The sequence below is a fragment of the Rhinatrema bivittatum genome, chromosome 1, assembly GCF_901001135.1.
Source record: "Rhinatrema bivittatum chromosome 1, aRhiBiv1.1, whole genome shotgun sequence".
NCBI lineage: Eukaryota > Metazoa > Chordata > Amphibia > Gymnophiona > Rhinatrematidae > Rhinatrema > Rhinatrema bivittatum.
The window spans coordinates 181636783-181660408 of record NC_042615.1 but is presented as its reverse complement, the minus strand read 5'-3'; the positions used below and the strand labels follow the sequence as shown (position 1 = coordinate 181660408).

The 23626-nt window shown below is 42.6% G+C and overlaps 1 protein-coding gene across 1 annotated transcript in view; it reads right to left on the bottom strand.

Annotated features, from left to right (window-relative positions):
- The window catches only part of SEL1L3 (SEL1L family member 3), a 185227-nt gene that overhangs the window by 108398 nt on the left and 53203 nt on the right, over positions 1-23626 (bottom strand). Inside the window, 4 exon segments of the mRNA XM_029589818.1 lie at positions 135-267; positions 1466-1598; positions 13612-13670; positions 21860-21975. Of these exon segments, the coding sequence (XP_029445678.1) occupies positions 135-267; positions 1466-1598; positions 13612-13670; positions 21860-21975 (441 nt within the window).

Below are 23626 nucleotides of genomic sequence, written 5' to 3'. Positions count from 1 at the left end.
CCTCTAGCTGGTGATTAGTAACCTTGCTATTTGTACACAGCAATATAAAAAAACTGCCCAAAGGAACCCTAATACAACAGAGCTAACTGTAGAAATGGCCCAGGAATATTCCAGGGCACCATATCCATACTTACACTCTGTGTGTGATGCCAGCCCTTTCCTCACAACGTATTCATACAAGAACACTATTTCTCGGATGTCAGTACATCTTTTATAGTACAGTTCAATCTGGTCGTTGGTTTGCTTATCAGCAAGAGGGTTAACAATCTGGAAATAAAAAAGCATGCTGTTGGCAGTTAAATTAAATACTAGCAGGGAGTTTTGCCAGGCACTGACCTGGAAAAAGTTCAAGAGTGAAAACTTCCAAGTTCAATACATGAAAATGAAGAGATACTTGGTTTACAAAAATACTACTATCTTGCATGTACCACGCATGTATGTATCTATACTACCGTCTCTCATTCTACCTATGCACATATAAAATACTTTATTTTATAAAGGTGATAATCAGCATAACAAAGTGTTTTCTTGTTAGCCGTTCAGTCTTTAATTTATATGATATGCTGTATTTTTATTCTATAAATAGAATAATCATGAGATTTGTGTGTGCTACACTGGGAAGATATTTCTACTGCTGAGTGATCAGTCTCTCCTTTTTAAGTTGAAGTGGAAACATAACTGCTTTTATTGTATTACGCTGCTTGGTGGATGAGAATTTGAACATCACGTAGGTAACAGGTCCAAGCTCGATTTCAGACCCCAGATTCTGGTTGCAGTCACAAAACAATCATCTCTTTCCGTTTGGAGCTGTGTGTTTCGGTAGGGGACTAATACCTGCCATGCTGATACTCTGCTATTTAAAGCAGTATTTCTTTCTATCAAATGACTTCTTCCTTATATATATATATACACTGTGTTATGCAGTCACAACCTTAATACTAAAGGAGTAAGAGGCCTTCATATTTATTTATTTATTTATTTATTTATTTAACACTTTTTTATATGTGAAACCGATTAATGCTGAAGATCATTCTTTCAGTTTTATTGGTAATTTTCAGTACAATCATAGGTCTCTAATAAGTTGTTATAAATTTTTGTTAATGCAAAAGAACAGGACTTACCTCAATCTTGTTAATCTTATATCCTCACTTCGGCAATACAAAATCTTTAAACGCGACCACAGTCATCTAATAAATTCACTCTGAATGCAAAAGTATTGCACAATAGTTTACTTAAGCACAACCTGCTGATAGCAGTAGGACTATAGACTTCAGTAATGAGGCCCCAATGGACCGTATGGCTGTGATACATCACAAATTTGCTAAAAGTTCCTTTATCTCTCATTTCTGTTAATCATTATTCCACCTGCTCTCCATATAATGCTTGAAGAGATGTAACATCTCTAGTTCTGCTGGGTGTAAAGCATGCACATATTCTTAATACGTAAGGCAAGCATGCACAGTACCTCTTCTGTTTCCAAGGCTCTGAGGCGATAGTACGTCACAGCTCCAAAGAACCCTTCTATACCAGGTACATACTTGCTGCCTCCAAGGACAAGGTGCCCAGATGTGTCATCAAAGTATATCTCCTCCTTAAAACTAAAGTCAGTACAGATAAATCAGTTGTGCAGATCTTTCTGATGCAAGGGCTTTGTTTCAGACTGCCTGGAAATTCACTGCCGGTATCTAGGTATGATGGAGGACTAGTTCCCACACCATTTCCTCAGAGCGATTGTTTTTAACGGTAGGTTACAGTCTATCAAGAGCAGATGCAAACATGGAAAAATCATCCCTTAATTCACTGCAACCAAACCTGTTCCACAACAGAAGTTAGCCAACAGATACTAAGATAGTGGCCCAAGGCTTTGAACAATAAAACAAGATGTGAAACAAAAATAAAGAAGACTGGTATCTTTAAATGATTAAAACTACAAAGTGCAAAAAGGTCACCTATATCCAAAAAAACTATTCAAACAAGGAGGCTCAGCTGTCTCAAAAACAGACATAAAATCATCACAATATCCAAAATGGATTATCATAGACTTCATAAAGAATATTAAGAAAGTAGAGAAAATATATCATCTCACAGCTGATGTTTTGGCATTAACTGATGAAGGGGTTCATCTCCTCTTCAGTTCAAATAGTTTACATCCAGCCCTCATGTTCAACATGAACAAAAAAACTTCTCTCTCAAACTTGCACAGAAGAGTAAAAAACACTATACAAGCACTAAAATTTAAAATTGATTATGCTGTTTTGAGACAGGGAGGGCTTGTCCTTGTGAAAATGAGCTTTGTGGGCCTGCCACCTCCCTGGGCAGTTTCAAATTTGACCTCTTTGGGACACCTTCATTTTAGAAAAATAAGTTAAGCCATAACTTTATTGTTGACAGCCTACAGAATCACCAATGCACATTCTTACCTGTTTCTTTGCAGTCTTCTTCCAGTAAAACCCTAAAAAATAGTGGTTTACTGTATGTTGATGACTCTTCAGCTAGTGTGTGGCAGTGGCCAAGAAAGCATATAGAATGCTAGGAATTATTAGCAAAGGAATGGAGAATAAAATAGAGACTTCACCTTGAGTATTGCGTGCACTTCTGGTCACCGCATTTCAAAAAATATATAGCAGAATTAGAAAAGGTACAGAGAAGGGAAACCAAAATCATAAAGAGGATGGAATGATTCCCCTATGATGAAAAGCTAAAGATGTTAGGACTCTTCAGCTTGGAGAAGAAATGGCTGAGGGGAGATATGAAAGAGGTTTATAATAAAATAAATGGAGTGGAAGGGGTAAATGCAAATCAGTTTACTCTTTCAAAGAGTACAAAGACTAGGGGACACACAATGAAGTTATTAAGTAGTATATTTAAAACAAAGGAAAATAATTTTTTTGCTCAACAAAAAATTAAGCTATGGAATACATTATTGGAGGATGTAGTAAAAGCTGTTAGTGTAGCTGGGATTTAAAAAGGTTTGGACAAGTTTCTGGAGGAAAAATAATAAAACCTTTCACAGAGGACATGCAGGATTGTAGTCCTCACAAATGGATGACATCAGATGGAGCCCCGACACAGAAAACGTAAGTCAAAATTTCTAGAACTTTGACTTCCCCACAGGGTACGCTTACTATGCCTTATACCGTGCATCCACGCGGGGTCCCTCTTCAGTCTCTCTTTTTCTGCGGAGTTGCAGCATGGTGGAAGGTGAGCTCACTTTGGCTGTTTTTGGAGAACTTTCCAATTTTCACTTTAACACAATTTTCTTTACCTGCATTCAATGCTGGGTCCCTCTCGGTCCTCCCCGTAGTGTTCCTAGTCAGGGTTTTCTTCGTTTATTGGTAAGTTTCCTTTCGCAGTCGATTTCCCGTACTGGCAGTGCTTTGGTGACTGCCAGCCTTCGACATCCGCCAACATCGATTTTGATCTTGCTTCCCATTTATTTTTTCCCGTCATAGCCACGTCTGGTTTCAAGCGATGCCCTTGGTGCCAGAGAACCATGTCTATCATGGACCCCATGATGAATGTATCCTCTGTTGACCCCAAAGGGACATCATCTTCAGCTCAATAAGATGGAGCGCCTCTTCGGGCCGGAGATGATCAAGCCATCAGCATCGGCAGACCATGAAGCTGTACTGATGGACATCAAGCCATCGACATCAGTGGATGGTCATTCCATCGGTGCCACTGGCTGTTAGGAGCACCAGAGACTTGCCACCATCAAGTTCCTCCAGGTTGAGGATATCTGGTTCTTCGGCACTGACCTCGGCACTGGGGAAAGTCCATGCCAAGCACTGAGGGAAGCTGAAGAACATCGGCACTGGTCCCTTTCAATGCACGAGGATGTGCCAACTCATGCTGAGATGCCCCCAAAGTGACCCCACGGTGAGAAGCACCAGCCCTCCATCAGTGCCAGGGGTTCACGACAGTCTCCAACAGTCCTGATGCCAGTCAATGATCCTTCTCTTGGTCCCAAAGAGGATCTGGCCATCCCTCCTTCTCCCTCTTGGTATCGGAAATGTTTGAGAAGCTTGAGTGGCGAGTTCAACTGGTGGTCGAGCAGGCAATGCAGGGCATCAGTCCTGTGGCACCAACAGCACCGGAGTCAGTACTGTCCATCTTAGAGCTACTGTTGGAGAAACTCCATGCCTCATCGGCACATTACTGACCGAGCTAGCATCAGATCCTGGGCCTGCATCTGTGCTCTTTGGGGCACCACAGGCTCCCCTGCAGATAAGGTGGTCGTTGCTGGTTCCTCGGAGGAGGACGTTCCAGCTGAGATGCAGAGGCTTGCAGCCCCTCTTCCCTATCCAGCTCCGCTGGTGCCTGAACCTCTGGATAAAGGTCGCGTGCCTAGGGCCCCATCCCCTGCCAATTTCAGTGAGGATGAGGGCCCCTATGACCCCTGGGATGACACCACTGCTTATCCTCCTCCAATGGTTCTCAGGACCTCTCCTCAGAACCTTCTCCTCCAGAAGAGTGAAGGAAGTCTCCACCTGAGAACTTAACCTTTGCAGGGTTTGTGAGAACGATGACGGAGGCCATCCCATTTCAGTTACTGACAGAGAAGGATGTCACGCACAAAATACTTGAAATCCTCCAGTTCATGGAGCCTCCTAAGGAGATCATGGTGGTCCCGGTACATGACATCTTTAAGGACTTACTGCTGAGGATATGGGAGCACCCCCCTCTCAGTGCCTCCTGTGAATAAGAATGCTGACGAGGTTTACCTTGACGAGACAGTTCCCAGGTTAGATAAGTGACAGCTGCTTTAACAGTCGGTGATGGTCAAATCTGCTCTCAAGAAAGCCAAGCAGTCTCGGACCCATTTTTTGGCACCCCTAGGGAAGGATCACAAAGAAATTAACACTTTGGGGAGATAGGTTTTTCAGGGAGCCATGCTCATTGTCCACATTGCTTCCTACCAACTTTATATGAGCAAGTACTTGCAGGACTTCTGGAAGCAAGTGTAGGAGGTGGCCAAGCAGTTGCCTCAGCAGCAACAGGACACCCTCATGTTCTGGTGCATAAGGGCCTGGAATGTGGGAAACATAAGGTCTGAGCAACCTACAATGTTTTCGAGATAGCATCAAGGGTCTCTGCAGCAGGAATCGGCGCACACACAATGACATGGCTGTGGGCCTCAGATCTCCGACCACAGGTACAGGAAAGACTCGCTGACATGCTGTGTACCAAGAATAATCTCTTCAGAGATAGGGTGAGGGATGCAGTGGCCTAGCTCCACGACCACCATAAAACCCTCCAACAACTCTCCACCAGGGCTCTGGACCCATCTTCCACAGCTAGGAGGTTGGTGTGATTGGGGCAGGAGAAGTCTTTCTTTCGCCAGAGGAAGTACTATCCTCAGCCCTTTCGCTCCGGTCTGCAGCCGTGCAGCAGCATAGCAGCCACATACCTCCAGCTGGTGGCCCAGATCTCAGTCTGATCAGGTGCCACATCCTCTCCCCTCCCCTGTACGGCGTCCTTCCCATTTTGCCCTGGGAAATCTGGACGCACGTCCTTAGGGTGCCCAACCACTGCTGGGAGATGGAGGTTGCAGCTCGCAGGGCAGCTTCCCCCGGATTTTGGTCTGCAACCCCATGGATACACAGGGGGGCTCCAAGCCAGAGGCCCAGGCTCCAAGCCAGAGGCCCAGCTCCAAGCCAGAGGCCCAGGCTCTAGCAGCTATTGCAAAAACAGTATGGAGGATGGGGGGAGGATGACTGCGAGCTAGAGGCAGAATTCAGGAGGCTGGTGGACGTGGTGGAGCATCTCACCCAGACTTTATGGGTACTCGAGCTACTGGGCATGAGGCAACCACCATAGCCCCCAGCCGCCTAGGTCCATTAGGACCTGGCCTCCAGAGTTTCCTGGGCCCTTTAATTTATGTAAATAGTTTTCTTCCTAGATTTTCCCATGCCTACTCTTACCTGCTTCATATGCAGATATCAATTACACTAAATGGAAGTTATAATGTAGATATAAGCAAAGAAGATCTATAGAAACTATTGAAGGGTCTCTCCCTCTCCGATTAAATACCAGCTATGGAAATTAAATGTTAAGACCAGGAAAAGAAAGTACAAGGCTTCAGCTAATTAGTTAATCATCCACACATCTTGCTTACCTTACACCCTATACTAAGTTTTTGAACCAACAATTTACACACACATATAAGAAAATTATACGTATTTACCACTTCTTTATACATATACAGTGAATATATGTGTATACAGATTTCATGCAAAAAATTGCAAGTGATTTTATATGCGCAAACCCTGTCCCTTTATATGCATATTCATATCACTTTTACGCGCTAATGTGGGTATAATAGCCTATCTCACGCTGCTTAGAAAGCCTGACTACCAAGTCATGGGAGATGGATCTTCTTGTCACGGAGATAATGAAGGTCCAGAACATCTTTATTGGAAGAAATCCAAGAAAGTAGGATCCTATAGAAAAGAGCAGATCTGGGAGAAACTCCACCATAGACTGAATGTTGACTTCCACAATAACAGGAGTTTGCAATATTGTTAAGAACTCCTTCTTCAAACTACATATGGTGAAAAAATCTGAAACCCCTCCTAAATCCATAAGATTTTCGTACAGTACATCAAGCAATAATCTTGACCGGCATAGACTATTGTAATGGAGTATTAAGTGGCCTTCCTGTATTAAGATCTCTTCAAAAAGTCCAAAACTCTGCTGCTCGATTATTTACAGGAACGAAATTACGAAAACTTTATACACCCACACACACAGCTCTACACTGGCTCCCAATTCAATTCAGAATTCAATACAAGATAATTTCATTGGTCCATAACCTCTTGCAGAACGATTCCATCCTATGGTTCAATTCTATATTGCAAATTTACAAATCCAATTGAGCCTCGAAATCTGAGAACAAGAATCTCTTAGAGGTACCCTCCATTAAAGTAGCACGGCTACTTTACCAGGGAAAGGGCTTTCTCATTAGCAGCACAGGCACTATAGAGCTGACTTCCTAAGCAGTTATGTTTCATATCATGCTGCAAATCCTTCAAAAATACCTTAAAGACCTATTTATTTAAATTAGCTTTTGAAGGCATTTAAAAGCAGAAAGTACTTTTTTTTCTTTGACAGGCTAGTATATATTGTTTGCTTGTTTATTCTATGCTTTGTATGCTGTATTTTTAACATGTTTGTATAATGGTTTGTTTTTTAATATCTGTAATCCACTATGAACTACTGGAAGTATGTGGACAAGAAATCAATTTTAAATAAATAAATATAACAAGTGGAAAAGCTCATACACAAAGTAAAGGATAAACAGGCCAGAATGAGGGCTGAGGGGCCTGCCAACCAGACAACCTTTATCCAAGTTGAATAGATGGTCCTCAGTATCATACCAGAAGCTGCTGTGAGAGGGGTGGAGAGCTGGACACCTCACACTCTCAAGGCCAAGATGAACAGTGTTTATAAGAAAGGATAAAAGGTTCTTGCATATAGTAACTATTATACATTCTTTATCCATACAAATACATACATATTTAAGAATATTCAATGGTCCAAAAGGCCGATAGGACCTGCAGTAAAAAGCTACACCTGTCAGTCCTCTGTCTGTCTATGCTAGTAGATTAATAAAAAGTGCATAATGGTAGCTTTGACACCCAAGGGAATGTTAGACTAAAGGTTTGTTGAGTAGCTGGAGGTTCTAGAGTGGGACCCATTCAATTGTTCTCCATGCCTATAAAGGAAGATCCTGTGGGTGAGAAGAGAGAAGGTCAGATAGTGTCCATAGTGACTGTGCACTTTACCTTCTTGCAGGGGAAGACAATAAACATGACTCAGATGGGCCTGGATGCAGTGGCCTGGGAAGGGCTTGGTGGAATCCACAAGTGCTGCAGGAAAGCCCAGAAGGAGAGATCTGGGAGTCTGCTGCTGACAGACAGGAGCCTAAAAGGGATGTAGCTACAGATGAAGAGCCCACCCAGGCTTTATGAGCCCATGCCCACATACAATGAATTACCTACTCCTGATGTCTTGCAACAAGCTGTTGATGAAGTGAGAAGGCAGAGAAATGGAAGAGGTCAGCTTTTCTGCTAGAAATGGGGATGAGATGCCTTGCACTCGAGCTGATAGCCACATGCAACAATAAAATGACTGAGTGGCAGAACTACTTGTAGGTCATACAGGACCTGAAAGAACTGATGCAGGAAGGTATGCAGGATTTAAGAAAAGAGAAGCAGGATCTTGGCCAGATGCTGCAAGAAGAACTGCAATCCAACAGCAATCCATGACTGTAGTCTGCAGGAAGATGCTCCAGTGGATGCCTCCATGCCTACCGCAGACAGCATGGAATGCTCCCAGGTAGACACAGGGCACCTGGGTGATGCCTCCCTCAGCATTTGCACCACCACAATTCTGGCATGTTCCTCCACCTGCTATAGTTCCGCCAGTCCAGTGAGAGGCTCCCCCTTTGTGTCCAACATCACCTATGATGCCATCTCATCCAACTATGGCTACACCGCCTGCACAGATGTATCCTTCTACAACACCTCCACCACAACAGAGAAAGTAGGGACACCTCCTTCTGATAACATGGGGATGGCAACAGCTGAAGATAAGAGGCACATCAGTGCTGCCAGGTGTCCATCCTCAGGTCTCCCTAATGTCAGCTCTCAGGAGTGCCTCTCCACTCCAGAGCCCTCTTGCACCTATCACCCTTTGCCACTGCTCTCATTGTTTCACGGTCTCTGAAGGCATTGTGAGTAGTGACCATATACAATTGCACAGAAGCACTAAATTGGAGCAATTTTGTTATGCTATGCACAAATATCACTAAGTACTGTAAATAAATGCACTTTCACAGTTGAAAATTTCTTTGAATCAGAGTATTCCTTTTCTCTACAGCCTGCTGATGAGCCTGGCAATGGATCTCCTGCAGTTCCTCCGCACTCACATTGCATGCCTCCTACTCTTCTTCATTATGAGGCCATGTAAGATGGTCATCTTGTCCCTCTGGAGGAGGCAGTTCTCGGCTATTGTTATGAAGCTTATAGCAGGCTAGAAAGATCTCACAGACCTTTGTAGGGTTGTAGAGAAGAAATCCATCTGATTTGTCCAGGCAGCAGAAATTTTGTTTTGAATAGGTCAAAGGTTCTGCCAATGACTGCCATTATCTTCCGTGGGCCCTGTTGTAGTGGACATCTTCTGCAGGCTGTGGGTATGCCAGCAGGATGATGAACCAGGTTTTGAGTGAATAACTCTATCAAAGGAGAGCAGAGGAAGATATCCTAAGATTGTAGACCGGAAGGCTGACTCTGGTAGAGGCTGGAGCTGGCCTCCTGGGCCAAAGCAGTAAGGCCATCTAAATACCTTGGAGAGGAAAGGGCAGAGATTAGCTGCCGTGTGCTTGAAGTGAGAGCAGCATACCTACCTAGAAGCCAGCCAAACCCCCCCCCCCCCCCCCATCATGAGACCATCCTGGAAGCAGTTATGAATTCTTGACTGTGAGAGGACATAGGCATTATGACAGGATCCAGGAAACCTGGGCCCGACGTCCATGATGATCCACTTGGCATCCCAGACCACCTGCATGTTGAGGGCATAGACGCCTTTGTGGTTGTAGAAGGTGCTCTCGTTGCCTGCAGGTGTCCTTATAGTGCAATCAATAGCCCCCATAACAGAGGGGAACCATGAAATTTGGTAGACATCAGTCATAATTTGTTACTGTTGCTGCTTGCTCTGATGGAAAAATATATAGTGATGAGTTTTCCTGAGAATTGCTGCCAGAAACTGACCAATACATTTGAAGGTGGCCCTAACTGGCTTATTCCAGTCGTGACTCCTGAAGGTGTCTGGAAAGTGCTGGTGGCCAAAAAGGCCAAGGCCATAGTAATCTTGAGATGTATTGGCAAGGCATGGCCTCTCAGAGTGGAAGGGCATAGGTGCTGCTTTTAATGCAGGCACAGGTATACTATGGTCTACCCCAATATGCACCAGTGACACACTCTCACCCCCCCCCCCCCCCCCCCAGTCTGCCCTGCCATCATATAGACACACACTTTCTCAGAAATGCAGTTGCATTCACTGAAAGGTTCCGAAAAGAATAGAAGCAAACCTTGTAACAAACAGAATGATAAAGTCAATAAAAAAAAGCATTACAGCAAACACATTTCTAGGCAAACACATTTCTAGGCAAGGACTAAGATTTCCCAGTTTCTCCCCTACCCCCCTCTCTCCTCCTAGCCAGCTGTCATTTCCACTCACTGGGAGAAGCCAGTACGCCAAACACCTGTCCAAAGAGATAATGCAGATTTGAAATTGGTGTGCTAAATAGCAGGTGTAAAAGTGTTTGAACATTCTTGATGATGCTGATACATATGTTCATAAAATAGCAAAATACTTGCAAATCATGCACCAACATGTTCCAAATAAGCTCATTTTGTTTGTGTTCTGAAAATCTGGTGTGCATGCGTATATCATACATATATTTGCATGTATGAGCTATTTTTCTATGGAGAACCTCTTTGAAAATTTACTCAATATGTTGGAATTTTTAAACTTATACATGTAAGCCCACAGCCCTCCCCAATTCCATCCCCAGGAACGCCTCTGCTCAGTCTGCGAAAACTTATGTGAACATAAGACATATGCATGTAAACTTACCTGCACATCAAGTGGGTAATTTTTTAAAATCCCACTTCTGGAGGTAAAAAACTGGTTTACCCGCAGAAGTAGTTTTGAAAATTATCTTACAAGGTCCCACATAAATTATCTTACAAGGTCCCACATAAATTAAATGGCAAATACATGCATAATTTAAAACAGATTTCAAAGGGAATGTATACACATGTAAGTATGTGCATGTGCATATTTTCCCTTTTTGAAGTCTATCCCACCAAAAGTACCCACACAGAATTCTACTGGCTAAATTATGTGCAGAAATTATACATATAGGGCCTGATTTTAAAAACATTTACACTCTTAAAGCTGGGTTTTACATGTATAAGTGCATGTTATCCATGTAAATTATACGTGTGTAAATACACTTTACATAGGTAAATGGCTTTTGAAAATTGCTAAATTACTACGTAACTGCTTTTAAAATTACCTCCCCACTTTTGAAAATGCAGAAGTATACACATAAGTGCAAACCCCTCCCCATCCTCGCCCCTGAGAATACCTCTGCTCAGTCTGGATAAACTTAAGTGCAAACAGGACATATGTGCATTCGTTTACTCACATATCGGGCAGGCAATTTTGTAAAAGGCCATTTTTGCTTATAAAGCACTGTTTTACCCACCAAAGTCCCTCTGAAGACTACTTTCCTTAAGACCTCAATAAAAATAGGGAAAAAAGGAAAGGAAATCCTTAACTTTTATAAAAGACAAGGGACTAGAAAAGCAGTGATACAACCAATTATTAATGCGGATTAAATCATCCCTGGTGAAAAACTCAGGTGATTAAATTGGGAACATACAAAGGAGACATGGGAGAGACATCTTGGTTTGGTTTATCAGTACAAAAAATTGTTATCCGAGATGGCCCATAGAAGATATAGTTAACATTTTGATATGTTAATAAGATATTTACATGGATTATAATAATACTTTGTAGTACAGAGCACAGCAAAACTTTTCATTTGTACGCAGGGAGGATAATTTTCAAAAGAATTTCCATGGGTGAAATGTTTTTTTTTTATTAAAATTGCCCACCCAGTTACTGGGTTATAGTTACCACCACAGGCGAGAGTACTGCTTTTTGATAATTTACAAGGAGTAGCTATAGTCACAAATATGCGTGAATCTGGATTAAAAAACTGTTGGTACTGGCAATAAAAAAAAAACCAAAAAAAATTATTTTGCAATGCAGGTTGGGGGAGGATCCCCCAAAGATGACTCAGCTGCGAAATCAATTACATCTTATGTATGTTAACGAGAAATATATAGAAAAGGTGGATTTACGAAGCGAGCGAGAAGTCGTCTTCTTAATGATTGCTGCAGTAATTCTAGGGGTTAAACTTGGATACACTTCCAACGGTCATTTTTCAAGTGATGACACTTCACACAAACGGGTAGATTTTCAAAGGGATACGCGCATACCCCCCGAAAACCTACTCCAAACCCCCCCTGCGCGCGCCGAGCCTATTTTGCATAGGCTCGGCGGCGCGCGCAAGCTCCGGGATGCGCGTAAATCCCGGGGCTTGCATGGAGGGGCGTGTCAGAGGGGTGTCGGGGGCGAGCCGGGAATGATGCAGCGTTTCGGGGGCGGGCTGCGAGTGACGCGGCATTTAGGGGGCGTGGCCACGGGCGTGGTTTCGGCCCGGGGGCGTGGCCGCGGCCTCCGGACCAGCCCCTGGGACCAGAACACAGAGCGGGGCAGCCGGCCGGCGCATGCAAAGTTACGCCTACTTCCAGCAGGCGTAACTTTGCCGACAAAGGTAGGGGGGGGTTAGATAGGGCCTGAGGGGTGGGTTAGGTAGAGGAAGGGAAGGGAAGGTGCGGGGGGTGGAAGGAAAGTTCCCTCCGAGGCCACTCCGATTTCGGAGCGGCCGCGGAGGGAACGGAGGCAGGCTGCGCGGCTCGGCGTGCGCAGGCTGCCGATTGTGGGCAGCCTTGCGTGCACAGACCGCGGATTTTAATGGATACATGCGGCTACTTACCTCCAGCTCTACACACATCTCAAAAGTTTTCAAAAACGGGTGGGGCATGGACGTGGTCTGGATGGGACATAGGCATTTTGGGGTGTGGCCAAGAGATGTGTGCTTAAATACTTACATGCCTGGACATGTACCCAGATCACTTCTGTTTACTTCTGTTATGGAGAAGAAGTAAGTTTAAAAATAAAAGGAAAGAGCTGTTTCTCAGGGGTTTAAAGGGTCTGGGGTAACTGGAGGGAATGCAGACTATCAAACTGGGAGGTTTGAAGGAACTAGCTGTTAACTGGTCGAACTGGTGAAACTGGCAATGGCGTGGACATGCGCCCCTTTTAAAATTCCCTGACGTTCGCGGTAGAAGTGGGATTTATGCACATGGGTGCTCATATGCGCACAGTCAAGCTATTTTATAACATGTGCACATATATGCGTGCAAAATGGCCGCATATCTGGGCATGCGCTGACGGACACACACGTCAAAGTGCACCTGCTCATCGGTTTGAAAGTTACCATCATATTTTGCAGTTTCAAAAGTATGGGCATTTTCCCTAAAATAATCTGTGCACTAATCAGCAAGTGTAATTGTGTTCAGGTACTTTTGGTGGGATAACTTTTAAAGTGAACATATGTGCGTTAAGTTCCCTTTGAAATTTGATGTATCTTATACATGTATATGCCAACATTCTTACGTGGGATGTTACAAAATTACCTCCTAAGGGGTCTATGTGCTAAGGTGTAGTAATTGTGGAAGGCTAATCCGAGGGAAGGGTACAGAAGGAAACACAGACAGTTTGTAACAGGGAAAAGGAAAGGAAATGTATCTATGATCTCTAAATACTAAATAATTATCTTTGTTAATATACAGAAAATTAAAAGAATTTATTTTTAAAAGATCTAATTGAAAAATCCTGCTTAACAAATTATTTCACATCTGTATAAATAGTAGTTCATCATCCTTAGAGCTCTTATTTTTGGCTTACTTGAAAGACTGATGGCAGTAGCTTTTCAAATTCTCCCCAACGTGCATTTTCACTGTAATCTAAAACGATTTAAAATTAAGACACATCAGTTTCAATGTCAGCATTGCCCACCTCCTGGCTGAGGAGCTCCTTATCCTAAATAGCAGGCTATGAGAAAAACTGAAATTTAAAGCAGGAAGAACAGAGGGCATCAACCAAAGGATAAAGTTCATCCCTAACACAGGCCTGGCCTCTGGGAAAGCCTTAGGAGTTAGACAATGTTTGGAATCAACCTCTTGTCATGGATTTATCTAGCTGGTTAGGTTTTCAGCTGAAATTTTTCCTAAATCTTGTGGGTCAAAGTGGGAACACATAGGTTGCCTGGCTAAACTTTGCTGGTTAATGCTGAAAATCAGGCACTAAGTGGCAACGTCCTCTTGAAAATTAACAAACAGTGATCGCTCCCTCTCTCTTTCCTCACACTGTACGTTTTTTAAAAGATGCACCCATGGCATGTCTCCCATCCCTCCCTCCCTCCCTTGACTCTTAAATTCAAGTGTGACAGGGCCCTTCTTCCCTCCTTCCTCTTTTAAATTAAAAGAAATGAGCCAGCTAACCAAATTTCGGGGGTCCTCCTTTACTCGCTCCCTCCCTTCTGGCTCTTTAATTCCACCCATGCTAAAGTCTCCCTTCCCTCCCTCCCTAACTATTACAGTGCTATGGGGGAGGCAATTCTTTAATTTAAAAGGGAGGGGAAGTGGATACCACTGTAGGGCAAAGGGAGTCATTTTTGTCTTAATTTAAGAATTGCAAGGGAGCTCAGAGAGGAGACTCTACCAGCGGAGTCATTTTGTTCACATTTAAAGAATCAGAAAGGATGGTGGCCAGACAAGTTTAGGCCTGCTTTTTCAATACCTAGATTTGACCAGCTAAATTAGGCATATAGGGCTGAAAATCAGGATTAAACACCTAATTTTCTACTCTAACCCCACCCCCAGGACCACATAGATTTTGACTGAGTAATGTAGCCCCCTTCTGAAATTTAGATGATTAAATTTAGGAAGGCTAGCCCAGTAATTTTCAAAAGCTTTGATCTAGCTAGAGAAGTCATTACTCAGTTGGCTAGATCTCTTTGAAAATGGACCTCACAATAATCTATAAGATGTTTGCCACATTTCAAAAAGGATCAAGCAGACCTAGAAAAAGTGCAGAGAAAGGCAACACAAATATTGGAATGGAACAGATTAGGGCTCTTTAGCTTATTTTATTTACTTATTTAGATTTTTATTCTGCTTTTCAGCGCTTCAAACAGAGATGTAGCCAGAATTTAATTTTTTGGGGGCTCAAGGTTAACAGAGGGGAGGAGGGCAGTAGATATACAGATCTAGGCCCTACTAGTTTTACTCTTATCAATAAATAATGTCTTAGCTTGCACCCTACAATGGATTTCTGCATAGTCTGCAACAGTCATCATGATTCATGAGTAACATTTTAAAATATTTTAATTCTATTACTTCAAGCACTTACCAACATGAGAAATGCCTTATTAATCTGTATAAATTTGTTTTTTATTTATTGCAGTTTATAAATACAGAATATCATTTAAAAAGTAAATACAGAACACTTAACGGAAACATAAGATCCAATCACGTAATAAAACAAATATCAATATATTCAATGCCAAAAAGTGAAGAGTCATGTATTTGGGGTCCAGAAATCCGAAGAAGCTGTGCATGATGAAGGTGAACGTTTATGTGCATGGACTGGAAGAGAGACCTCAGGATAATAGTGTCTGATGACCTGAAGATGGCAAAGCAGTGTGACAAAGCAGTAGCTAAGGCTAGAAAGATGCTGGGTTGCATAGAGCATAATCAGCAGGAAAAAGGATGCAATAATGCCCCTGGCGAAACCTCATCTGGGGTATTGTGTTCAGTTCTGGAGACTGCATCTCAAAAAGGATAGAGACAGGATGGAAGAGGTCCAGAGAAAGGCAATCAAAATAGTATGGAGTCTACACCAAAAGAATTATGAGACTGAAGGACCTAAATATGTCTACACTGGAGGGTAGAAGAGACAGGGGTGATATAATACAGACTTTGAAAGGTATTAATAATGCACAGGAATCAAACTTTTTTCAATGGAAAAAAAATTGAAACTACAAGGAGGTCAAATCAGGACCAACGTCAGGAAGTATTTCTTCACAGAAAGGGTAGTGGATGCAAGGAATTCCCTCCTAGAGGAGGTAGTGAGGTCAAAGACTATAATGGAATTCAAAAGGGTATGGGATAAACACATAGGATTCTCTGTGGCTAAATGATGAGTAAGCACACATAGCAACAATTACCCTAAGAATAAAATAAAATAAGAATTAAAAAAAAAAAAAGATATTGCTGGGCAGACTGGATAAAGTGCTTGGGTCATTTTCTGCCGACATTTTCTATGATACTATGTTACTATGTTCATGAAATGAGATCACTGAATGAGTAGAGATTGGTTTGCTGTCTATTTGAGTATGGTACGCCACTATAGTGCTGAGGTGCACTCATATGGAAGATGTGGCATGGCTCGAGTCAGAAAGCTGGAGCAGGTATTTCAGCAGATGCTTAGGCTTGCATGAAAATGGGTTCAAAGTATTTTGATGACACCATTTGCAGAACCTGTGCCATTTGAAGTCACAATTTCTTCTAGTGGAAGGTTTTCTAGAGAAGATCAATATGTCCAAAATCTCTGTAGGTAAGTGAAAATCCTCAATCATTGAGTGCTCAATATCTAGGTTGTGAGGTTGAGAGGTGAAAGGTTAGGATGGTATGATATCCTGTCGTCCTAAATCAACTGCATAGGTTCTGTTCCCAGATATATGGGAGGAATGCTGGAACATTGTATGAGATATGCATGCTGGATCTGTCTGGGCCATGCAAGGGCTATGAAGATTCGACGAGCATAGTTTGAAGGACCTTCTGCATATTCTGATAATAAACTGTAACTGGAAAAGCATACATGAGGTTTTGTTCCCAATCAAGGAGAAAAGCATCTTGAGCTATCCTGTGATTGCTTGACAGAACTAAGCAAAATGATTTAGTTTTATGTTCTGCTGTGATGTGAACAGGTCCACCGACAGTAGACCCCATAAGCTAAAGAGTTCATCAACCAATGATTGCTGTAGAGACCATTTGTGTGGTTGAAACACTCTAAGCTGATCTGCCAGCAATGTTGGCGATGCCAAGCAGATAGGTGGCTTGTAGAGCAGTTCGATTTCTTTCCACTCAATTCCAGATTTTTAGGACTTCCAGGCAGAGAGGCCATGATTCCGTTCCCCCTTGCTTGTTGATGAAAACATTGCAACCTGGTTGTCAGTTTGAATCAGGATGATCTTCCCTTGAAGAAGATGCACAAAGATAGAGTGTATCTGATTGATCTCTTCTCTAGAAGACTGATTTGATAGTGGCTCGCACGAAGATTCCAAAAGCTTTGCATTCAAAAAGTTCTGATGTGCGCGTCCCACCTTTTGGAGGAGGTATCTATCACCAGAACCTCTTAATAGTGGAGCGAATAAAGAGGGGCTCCTTCCTTGAGACATGGCAGGTGTAGTCATCGCCAACAGGAGATGGAGAAGACGAGCAGTATAACTAGTGGTGACTAACCATGTGGTGAAACACGGTCCGTATCGGGGGGGACCAAAAGCTCGCTCTATGTATTCCTGAATAAAAGATGTAAACACGTGCTTTAAGTCCTCATTTCTTTGATTAAGTCACTACAAGGATCTGTGATTTTCTAGCGCTATACCAGTTCTACCCATGTATAGCCACCACCATAGCTCCCATTTCATAGGTGCTGTGATTTGCAATTGAGATGACAACAGTAGAGTATGTTGATTCTACTGGGTACGCAGGTCCCATAGGAGGTAGTAGACGTAAAAAACAGGTCAATGGAACCACATGAATGGCCGCTGCCATGTGTCCAAGGACTACTAGGAGCCCTCTGGCGGACAAACGTGGAGAAGAGAGGAGGTTGCGAATGAATGATATCATGGTGTTCGCTTGGTAGGAACTTTTTTTCCTGTGTCGAGTTTATCCATACCCCAATGAATTTGACTCTGAGTGAGCTCCATGCTCGATTTCTCAAAACTGATCAGAAAACCTAAAGAGGTAATTTTGAAAGGAGTTACACGTGTAGATGTATAGCGTAACAATTTTAAAAAGCCATTTACGTGCATAATGTGACTTACATGTGAATATCCTATGGACAATTGAATGGCATATATTTAGCAATTTTCAAAAGCCCACCGCACGGGTAAAGTGCATTTACACATGTAAAAGCCTGTTTTAAGCATGTAAATGCTTTTAAAATCAGTCCCTATGTGTGTTATAGAAGAGCTATGGTTGAGCTCAGATAGCGGAATACTTTGTCCCTTGAGTTTGCTGTGATAAGCCAATCATCCAGGTATGGGAAGACTTCTATTCCATGGTGACAGAAATGAGCTGCCACTACTGTGAGACATTTCATAAAGACCACTGGGGCTGATGAGAAGCCAAATGGGAGTTCTCTGTATTGGTGCTGGGAAGTATCCACCTGGAAACAGAGGTATGTGAATGAATGCTTCCTTAAGATCTAAGGCACATATCCACTTGTCCTTTTGTATATAAAGCAGGATCATGCTGAGTGAGTTCTTTTTTAATTTCTCTCAGAGCATATGTTTGTTCAGGTATCTCAAGTCGAGAATCTGCTGCAGTCACCCCATTTTCTTAGGAACAAGGAAGTAACTGGAATAGAAATCGAGTGCATGCTGAGAGGTTGGGATTGGATCTATTGCTCGTTGTTGAAGTGATTGGACTTCCAGTTGGACCTGCAATAAATTAGATGGATCCAGATGGAATGCTGAATATTGTGGGAGGAATGGAAGCTGGGAGAAATGTAACTGGTACCCAGACTGCACAATTTGGAGGAACCAGATTGTCCTTGGTGATCTGATGCCACTCTTCCACAAAATATTGGATTCTTCCTTCTACTGGGAGAGTCAGAAATGGATTGTTTGGGGGGTCAAAAATAGGCCCCAGTTTGGACTGGGCCTGTTGTGAAGTTTTTGCTTGTCACATTCTCTTTGCCAAGGCCTGGCCAGAAGTGGCTGTTTATGCCGGAACAGAAGGGATACAAGACAGTATTGTTTAAAAAACCAGTAAGGATTCCTCTAGAAGTATGGTCATTTGTATGGTTGGAAGTGATGTCACACTGTGGAGGATTGCTCAGAAGCCATTGAGCGCAACTGCACTGCCATATTCTGGTCCTTTATCTGAGCGATCATCTCCTGGAGCTTTTTACCAAAAAGACTGTCCCCTAAGCAGGGGAGGTCTGTAAGTTTTTCATAGACGCTCTCCCTGATGTTACTTGTTTAAAGCCATGCCATACATTTATCCCCAATAGAGGCGGAGGAGATACGTGAAATGGAATCAAAGTATTTGTATACTGATCAAAGTAGATGGCAGATGCCCTCTTCCACATCTAGGAATGGATGTGGATAGTAATTGCCTTGCTCTGAGGCAGGTAAGAAAAGTTTAAACTTTTGAATGCAGTCATGAATATACTTCACCGTGTAGAATTAGTGGATAGTACCGTGAGCAGATAGCATAAAACTTTGAAAAATGTCTTACCAAAGTTATCTATAACTTTGTGGTCTTTTCCTGGAGTAGAATTTGGGGGAATGTGTGTCTTCTTTGCTTTTTTCATTGAGGATTGCACCATCTTGGACTGGTGAGGCAGCTGGATTACACCAATGCCCGATGAGTGTTAGACTCTGAATTTGAGGTCCAACTCTTTAGCTGTTCGGGTAACTGAAATGTGCATTTCCCACATTCTCATCTGTAGAACATTGAGGATGCTGTCAACTGGAAATGCGGCAAGTTTGGCTGGCGTGTCCAATATTTGAAGAAGCCCAAGAGTTCAGAGGAGGGGTCTTTGTCATTGCTGTCACAGATACCCAGCATTGTAGCCATCTTTTCCACAGACCTGAAAAAGATAAGATCCTCTGGTTGTGAGGTTTGGTCCAGAGGATCCAGAAGAGAGTCAGAGGGTTTGCAGATAGAGTTTTCATCCGACCCTAAAAAGTATTAGGTTGCTTACCCAGGATTCCAGTGACGATGAGAGCAAACTAGTAAGGGCTTCCAGTTTTCTCAGAGGAGTAGCGGCCTGGTCTGACATACCTCTGATGTGCTAGAATCCCATGCGATGGACAGTAAAGAATCCCTGAGCAAGGGTTCTGATGATGAGTTCACCCAATAGGTGATATCAGGACTCCTGTCAGTGTTATAGCCATAGCAACTGTAGAAAAGAGATTGGAAAGTGCCTTCTGTCTCCTTGGTCAGAGAGGTAAAGAAACTCCATACTAAGTCTGCGATTTGGTCATGAGACTAATGTGCCCTCTGGCCTGGTGTAGGTGATGGGACATTCTCTTCTGAGAATAGGATAGATTCTTGCATGAGAATGGGTGGCCTGTTAGCAATAAGCTAAGAAAGTCACTGGTTATACTATCTCCAAGTGGTCCTTCTGCCACAAGTCTAGGTGGGATGAGTGCCCTGGCACTGGCAGGGGCAATCTGCCTCCTTCTCCTGTAGATCTAGGATGGGATGTGTAGAGCTGTGTTGGCAAAGCAGTTTCATAAATCCAAGTCTGAAGTAGATGCATCGATGGATTCAATGGTGTAAAGTGTTTGGTTACAATGGATGCTTTGTATACTTCAACGAGACTTTTGAGATGCACATCAAGGAATCTGGCAAGATTTGACAATTCTGCATTGGCTGCATCAGAGCTGCGCTGTGGGTCAGTACACTGTGCAATATGGTTCATATGATGAAGAACCCTGAACACTGTGACCTCAATGATATGCATCGAGGCTGCATGCTCCAGCACATTGGAGCATCAAGCATCAAATGCATTAGTGCATCATGCGTTGAATGCATCAGTGTGTCACATTTTAAGTGCATCAGTGTGCTTTGCATGAGTGTGTCGTGCATCAGAGATATGAGTATTGAGTGCATCAGTAAGTTGCACATCAAGCACTTCTGTGCATTCTGCATCAAGCTCCTCAATATGTCATGCATTGCTGGCACACGTGGATGTTGTATCAGGCAAGTCAGTAAGCTGTTCATCATTGGTGCTGTTAGTGTCGATGGTGCCAATGATAGCTGCTAGCACCAGTGACAAATCACTATGCTTAGAATGTTTGTGCTTCTTTGACGCATGCTGCAATGGCTCCAGTGATTGATATGGCTATGTTTTTGAGACAGGATGGCTGATGAAACTTGACCTTACGGCTTTGGCCTGAGTGGACGGGGGAGAGTTTGAGGAGCTCCTGCTTAACTCTTTTCCTGGTGAGGCAGACAAGGCTGCTCTACATGATGAGGACCTACTGAGACTCTAGAGAGATTTACACAATTCCTCAATATGAGGGAACTCGAACTCGGCAAGCGTAGAGACATCCATCCATAGGCATAGCAGTTCTTCTGATCATGTTATGAACTGAGGCATTGATAACATGATTCATGGCCATTGATAAGGGCCATTATCTCTCCACAGATAAAACTTTTGAAACGACTCTTCGTAATTGATTTCTTTTCTTGGTCAGACATAGTGGAAGAGAAGGCCATGCTTCGCCGTTATGAAGGGTTTTTTTTATTTTCTGGTAGTACTGAAAAGTGCTGTTTTGGGGCTGCAGAGGCAGTGAGGCAACTTTATAAGAAAATGACTGAAGAAAAAATATCAAATTGAAAATGTTTTAAGGATTTTTACAGAAAAAATATCAGAGTGACAGTGTTCACGTACATGCTGTGCGTTTTGAAGAGAATCATGAGGCAAATCCTATACATGCTCGGTAAAGCTCAAAGTTCTATCATCTTGGAGAGATGAGTCCATTTGCTGCTTTCGGATGACGTCATTCACATACAATAGCTAATTCAGCCTGCTCATCGATTAAAAATCCTTTTAGCAAGAATGTATTGGAATGGGGGTTCAAGAAAACAGAAACTGGATCTTCCCATCAGGACTGATTTGGATCATGCAGTAACACTGAATCCTCATTATACTCCAGCCTATCACGTTAAACCAGTCCTGGTTTTTGTATGTCTATCTCACAACAATCTGGGATTCAGCATCCTGCTTTGCCAATACAAAAATACATGGATCTGGGAGATGAAAAACCAGAATGGCCAAAGTATCCCTAGTGACAGGAGTTAGTTGTGGGTTTTGGCAGTACTAGACATATTTTGCAGTATCTGTATACCTGTCTTCCACTGAAAGCAAGGTCTAGTCGAAACCAGCATTTCTGAGGAAGCTTGACGAGGGTTTTCACAGCAACATCAGTCCCATTGACCAACTGCATCTGAATATGAGCATGCCCTGAGGGGGAGGCAGAAATGAACAGTAAAAATCAATAAAATATACAAGTGCAGAGAAATTAACATACAAGTGCACACAAAGTGACTACAATGCGTTTTAAGACTCAGTTGTAATAAAAAATGGCATTTACTATAATACTGTCCCGTATAACATTATGGTGTAATACTAATAGGGAATATTTTATGACTCCCACAGTACAGCACTATGAGATATTCCAATTTTTGCTATGAATTATGGGAACTATGTATCAAATTGCTCAAGTTTGCATTGTTAGTAAATACCTATTAATCTCAATGGAGCCTATTTATTAATGCATATTAACATGTGTTAATGTGCATTAGCACAATTTGATATTAGCTAAACTATATAGAAAAATAAACAATCTCAGGTGTCTAAAATGAAGTGCATTAACTATTCCCATACCACACAAAGGAAAAACTGTAACTTCCACAACTGACAATGAAACAATAGCACAAATAGACCTTTCTTGTTTATTAAACACAGTTCCTCAAATAATTACACTTCAACAGCCGGAACCATTGTGGGGAAACACTATCATCACTGGAGCTGTGTCTCTTAAAGGCCAATATTTTTTTTATAAATTTTTCAATTGCAAATAAAATATTTTCTTTATCTCAACTCATTTGTTGCTACTTAGTTTTTATTGCAGATGAGAAATTCAACCAGTTGCCCTAACAACTCTCTGCTTCAGGGGAACTCGCCATCTTTGCAGTACTGTATTTAATAAACAAGAAAGGTCTTTTTGTGCTGTTGTTTCATTATCAAAATGAAGAGCAAGCATTATTCAATAGGAAAGTTAACGTATTCCCTGTTTACAGCAGGATGATACTAAACGATGTAAGAATAAGGGAAGAATTTCAGCTCATCTAATACTAAAAGATTGTTGAGCAATTTAGTTACATTTTATATTACATTTTAGAATAGTATGAAGAAATGTGAATGACCGAGGAGTAGATTTTAAAAAGCCTACGCGCGTAAATCCATTGGATTTATGCTCATAGATAGGGTTACGCCCGCCGGACCTATTTTAGAAAGGCCCGGTGAAACTTGTAAAGCCCCGGGGCTTCAAAAAAAGGGCGGGGAGGGGCGGGGCCAGAGGGCAGAGGCCTCCGGCACAGTGACCATTTGCCACTGTGTCGGAGGATCGCATGCCGACAGGCTGCCGGCCTGCGCAACTTGCACCTGCATGGAGGCAGGTGCAACAGGTAAAATAAAGGTCAGGGAGAGGTTAGGTTAGGGGGTTGGGAAGTTCCCTCTGAGGGAACGGGGGAAGGCCGCTGGCGCACGCAAGTTGCACAATTGTGCACCCCCTTGCGCGCGCCGACCTCCGATTTTATAACATGCGCACACCTGCGCGTGAATGTTATAAAATCGGGCGTCCATGTGCGTGCGCAACGTTTTAAAATCTACCCCTAAGCCTATAAAATCAAAAAAGCAGTTTTAAGAAAGTCTGAAACTGTCATACAAAGAGAAGCCAACAGTATAGAGTAAAACTGACCATGAATACTTTTAATGCACTCAAGGGATTGTGATTTTTGCTGACCAAAGGCTCATGCTGTGGAACAGTCCACCAATGGAAAAGATCTGAGGAATGTTCCATAGACATTTTTGAAGATCTATTATGTACATT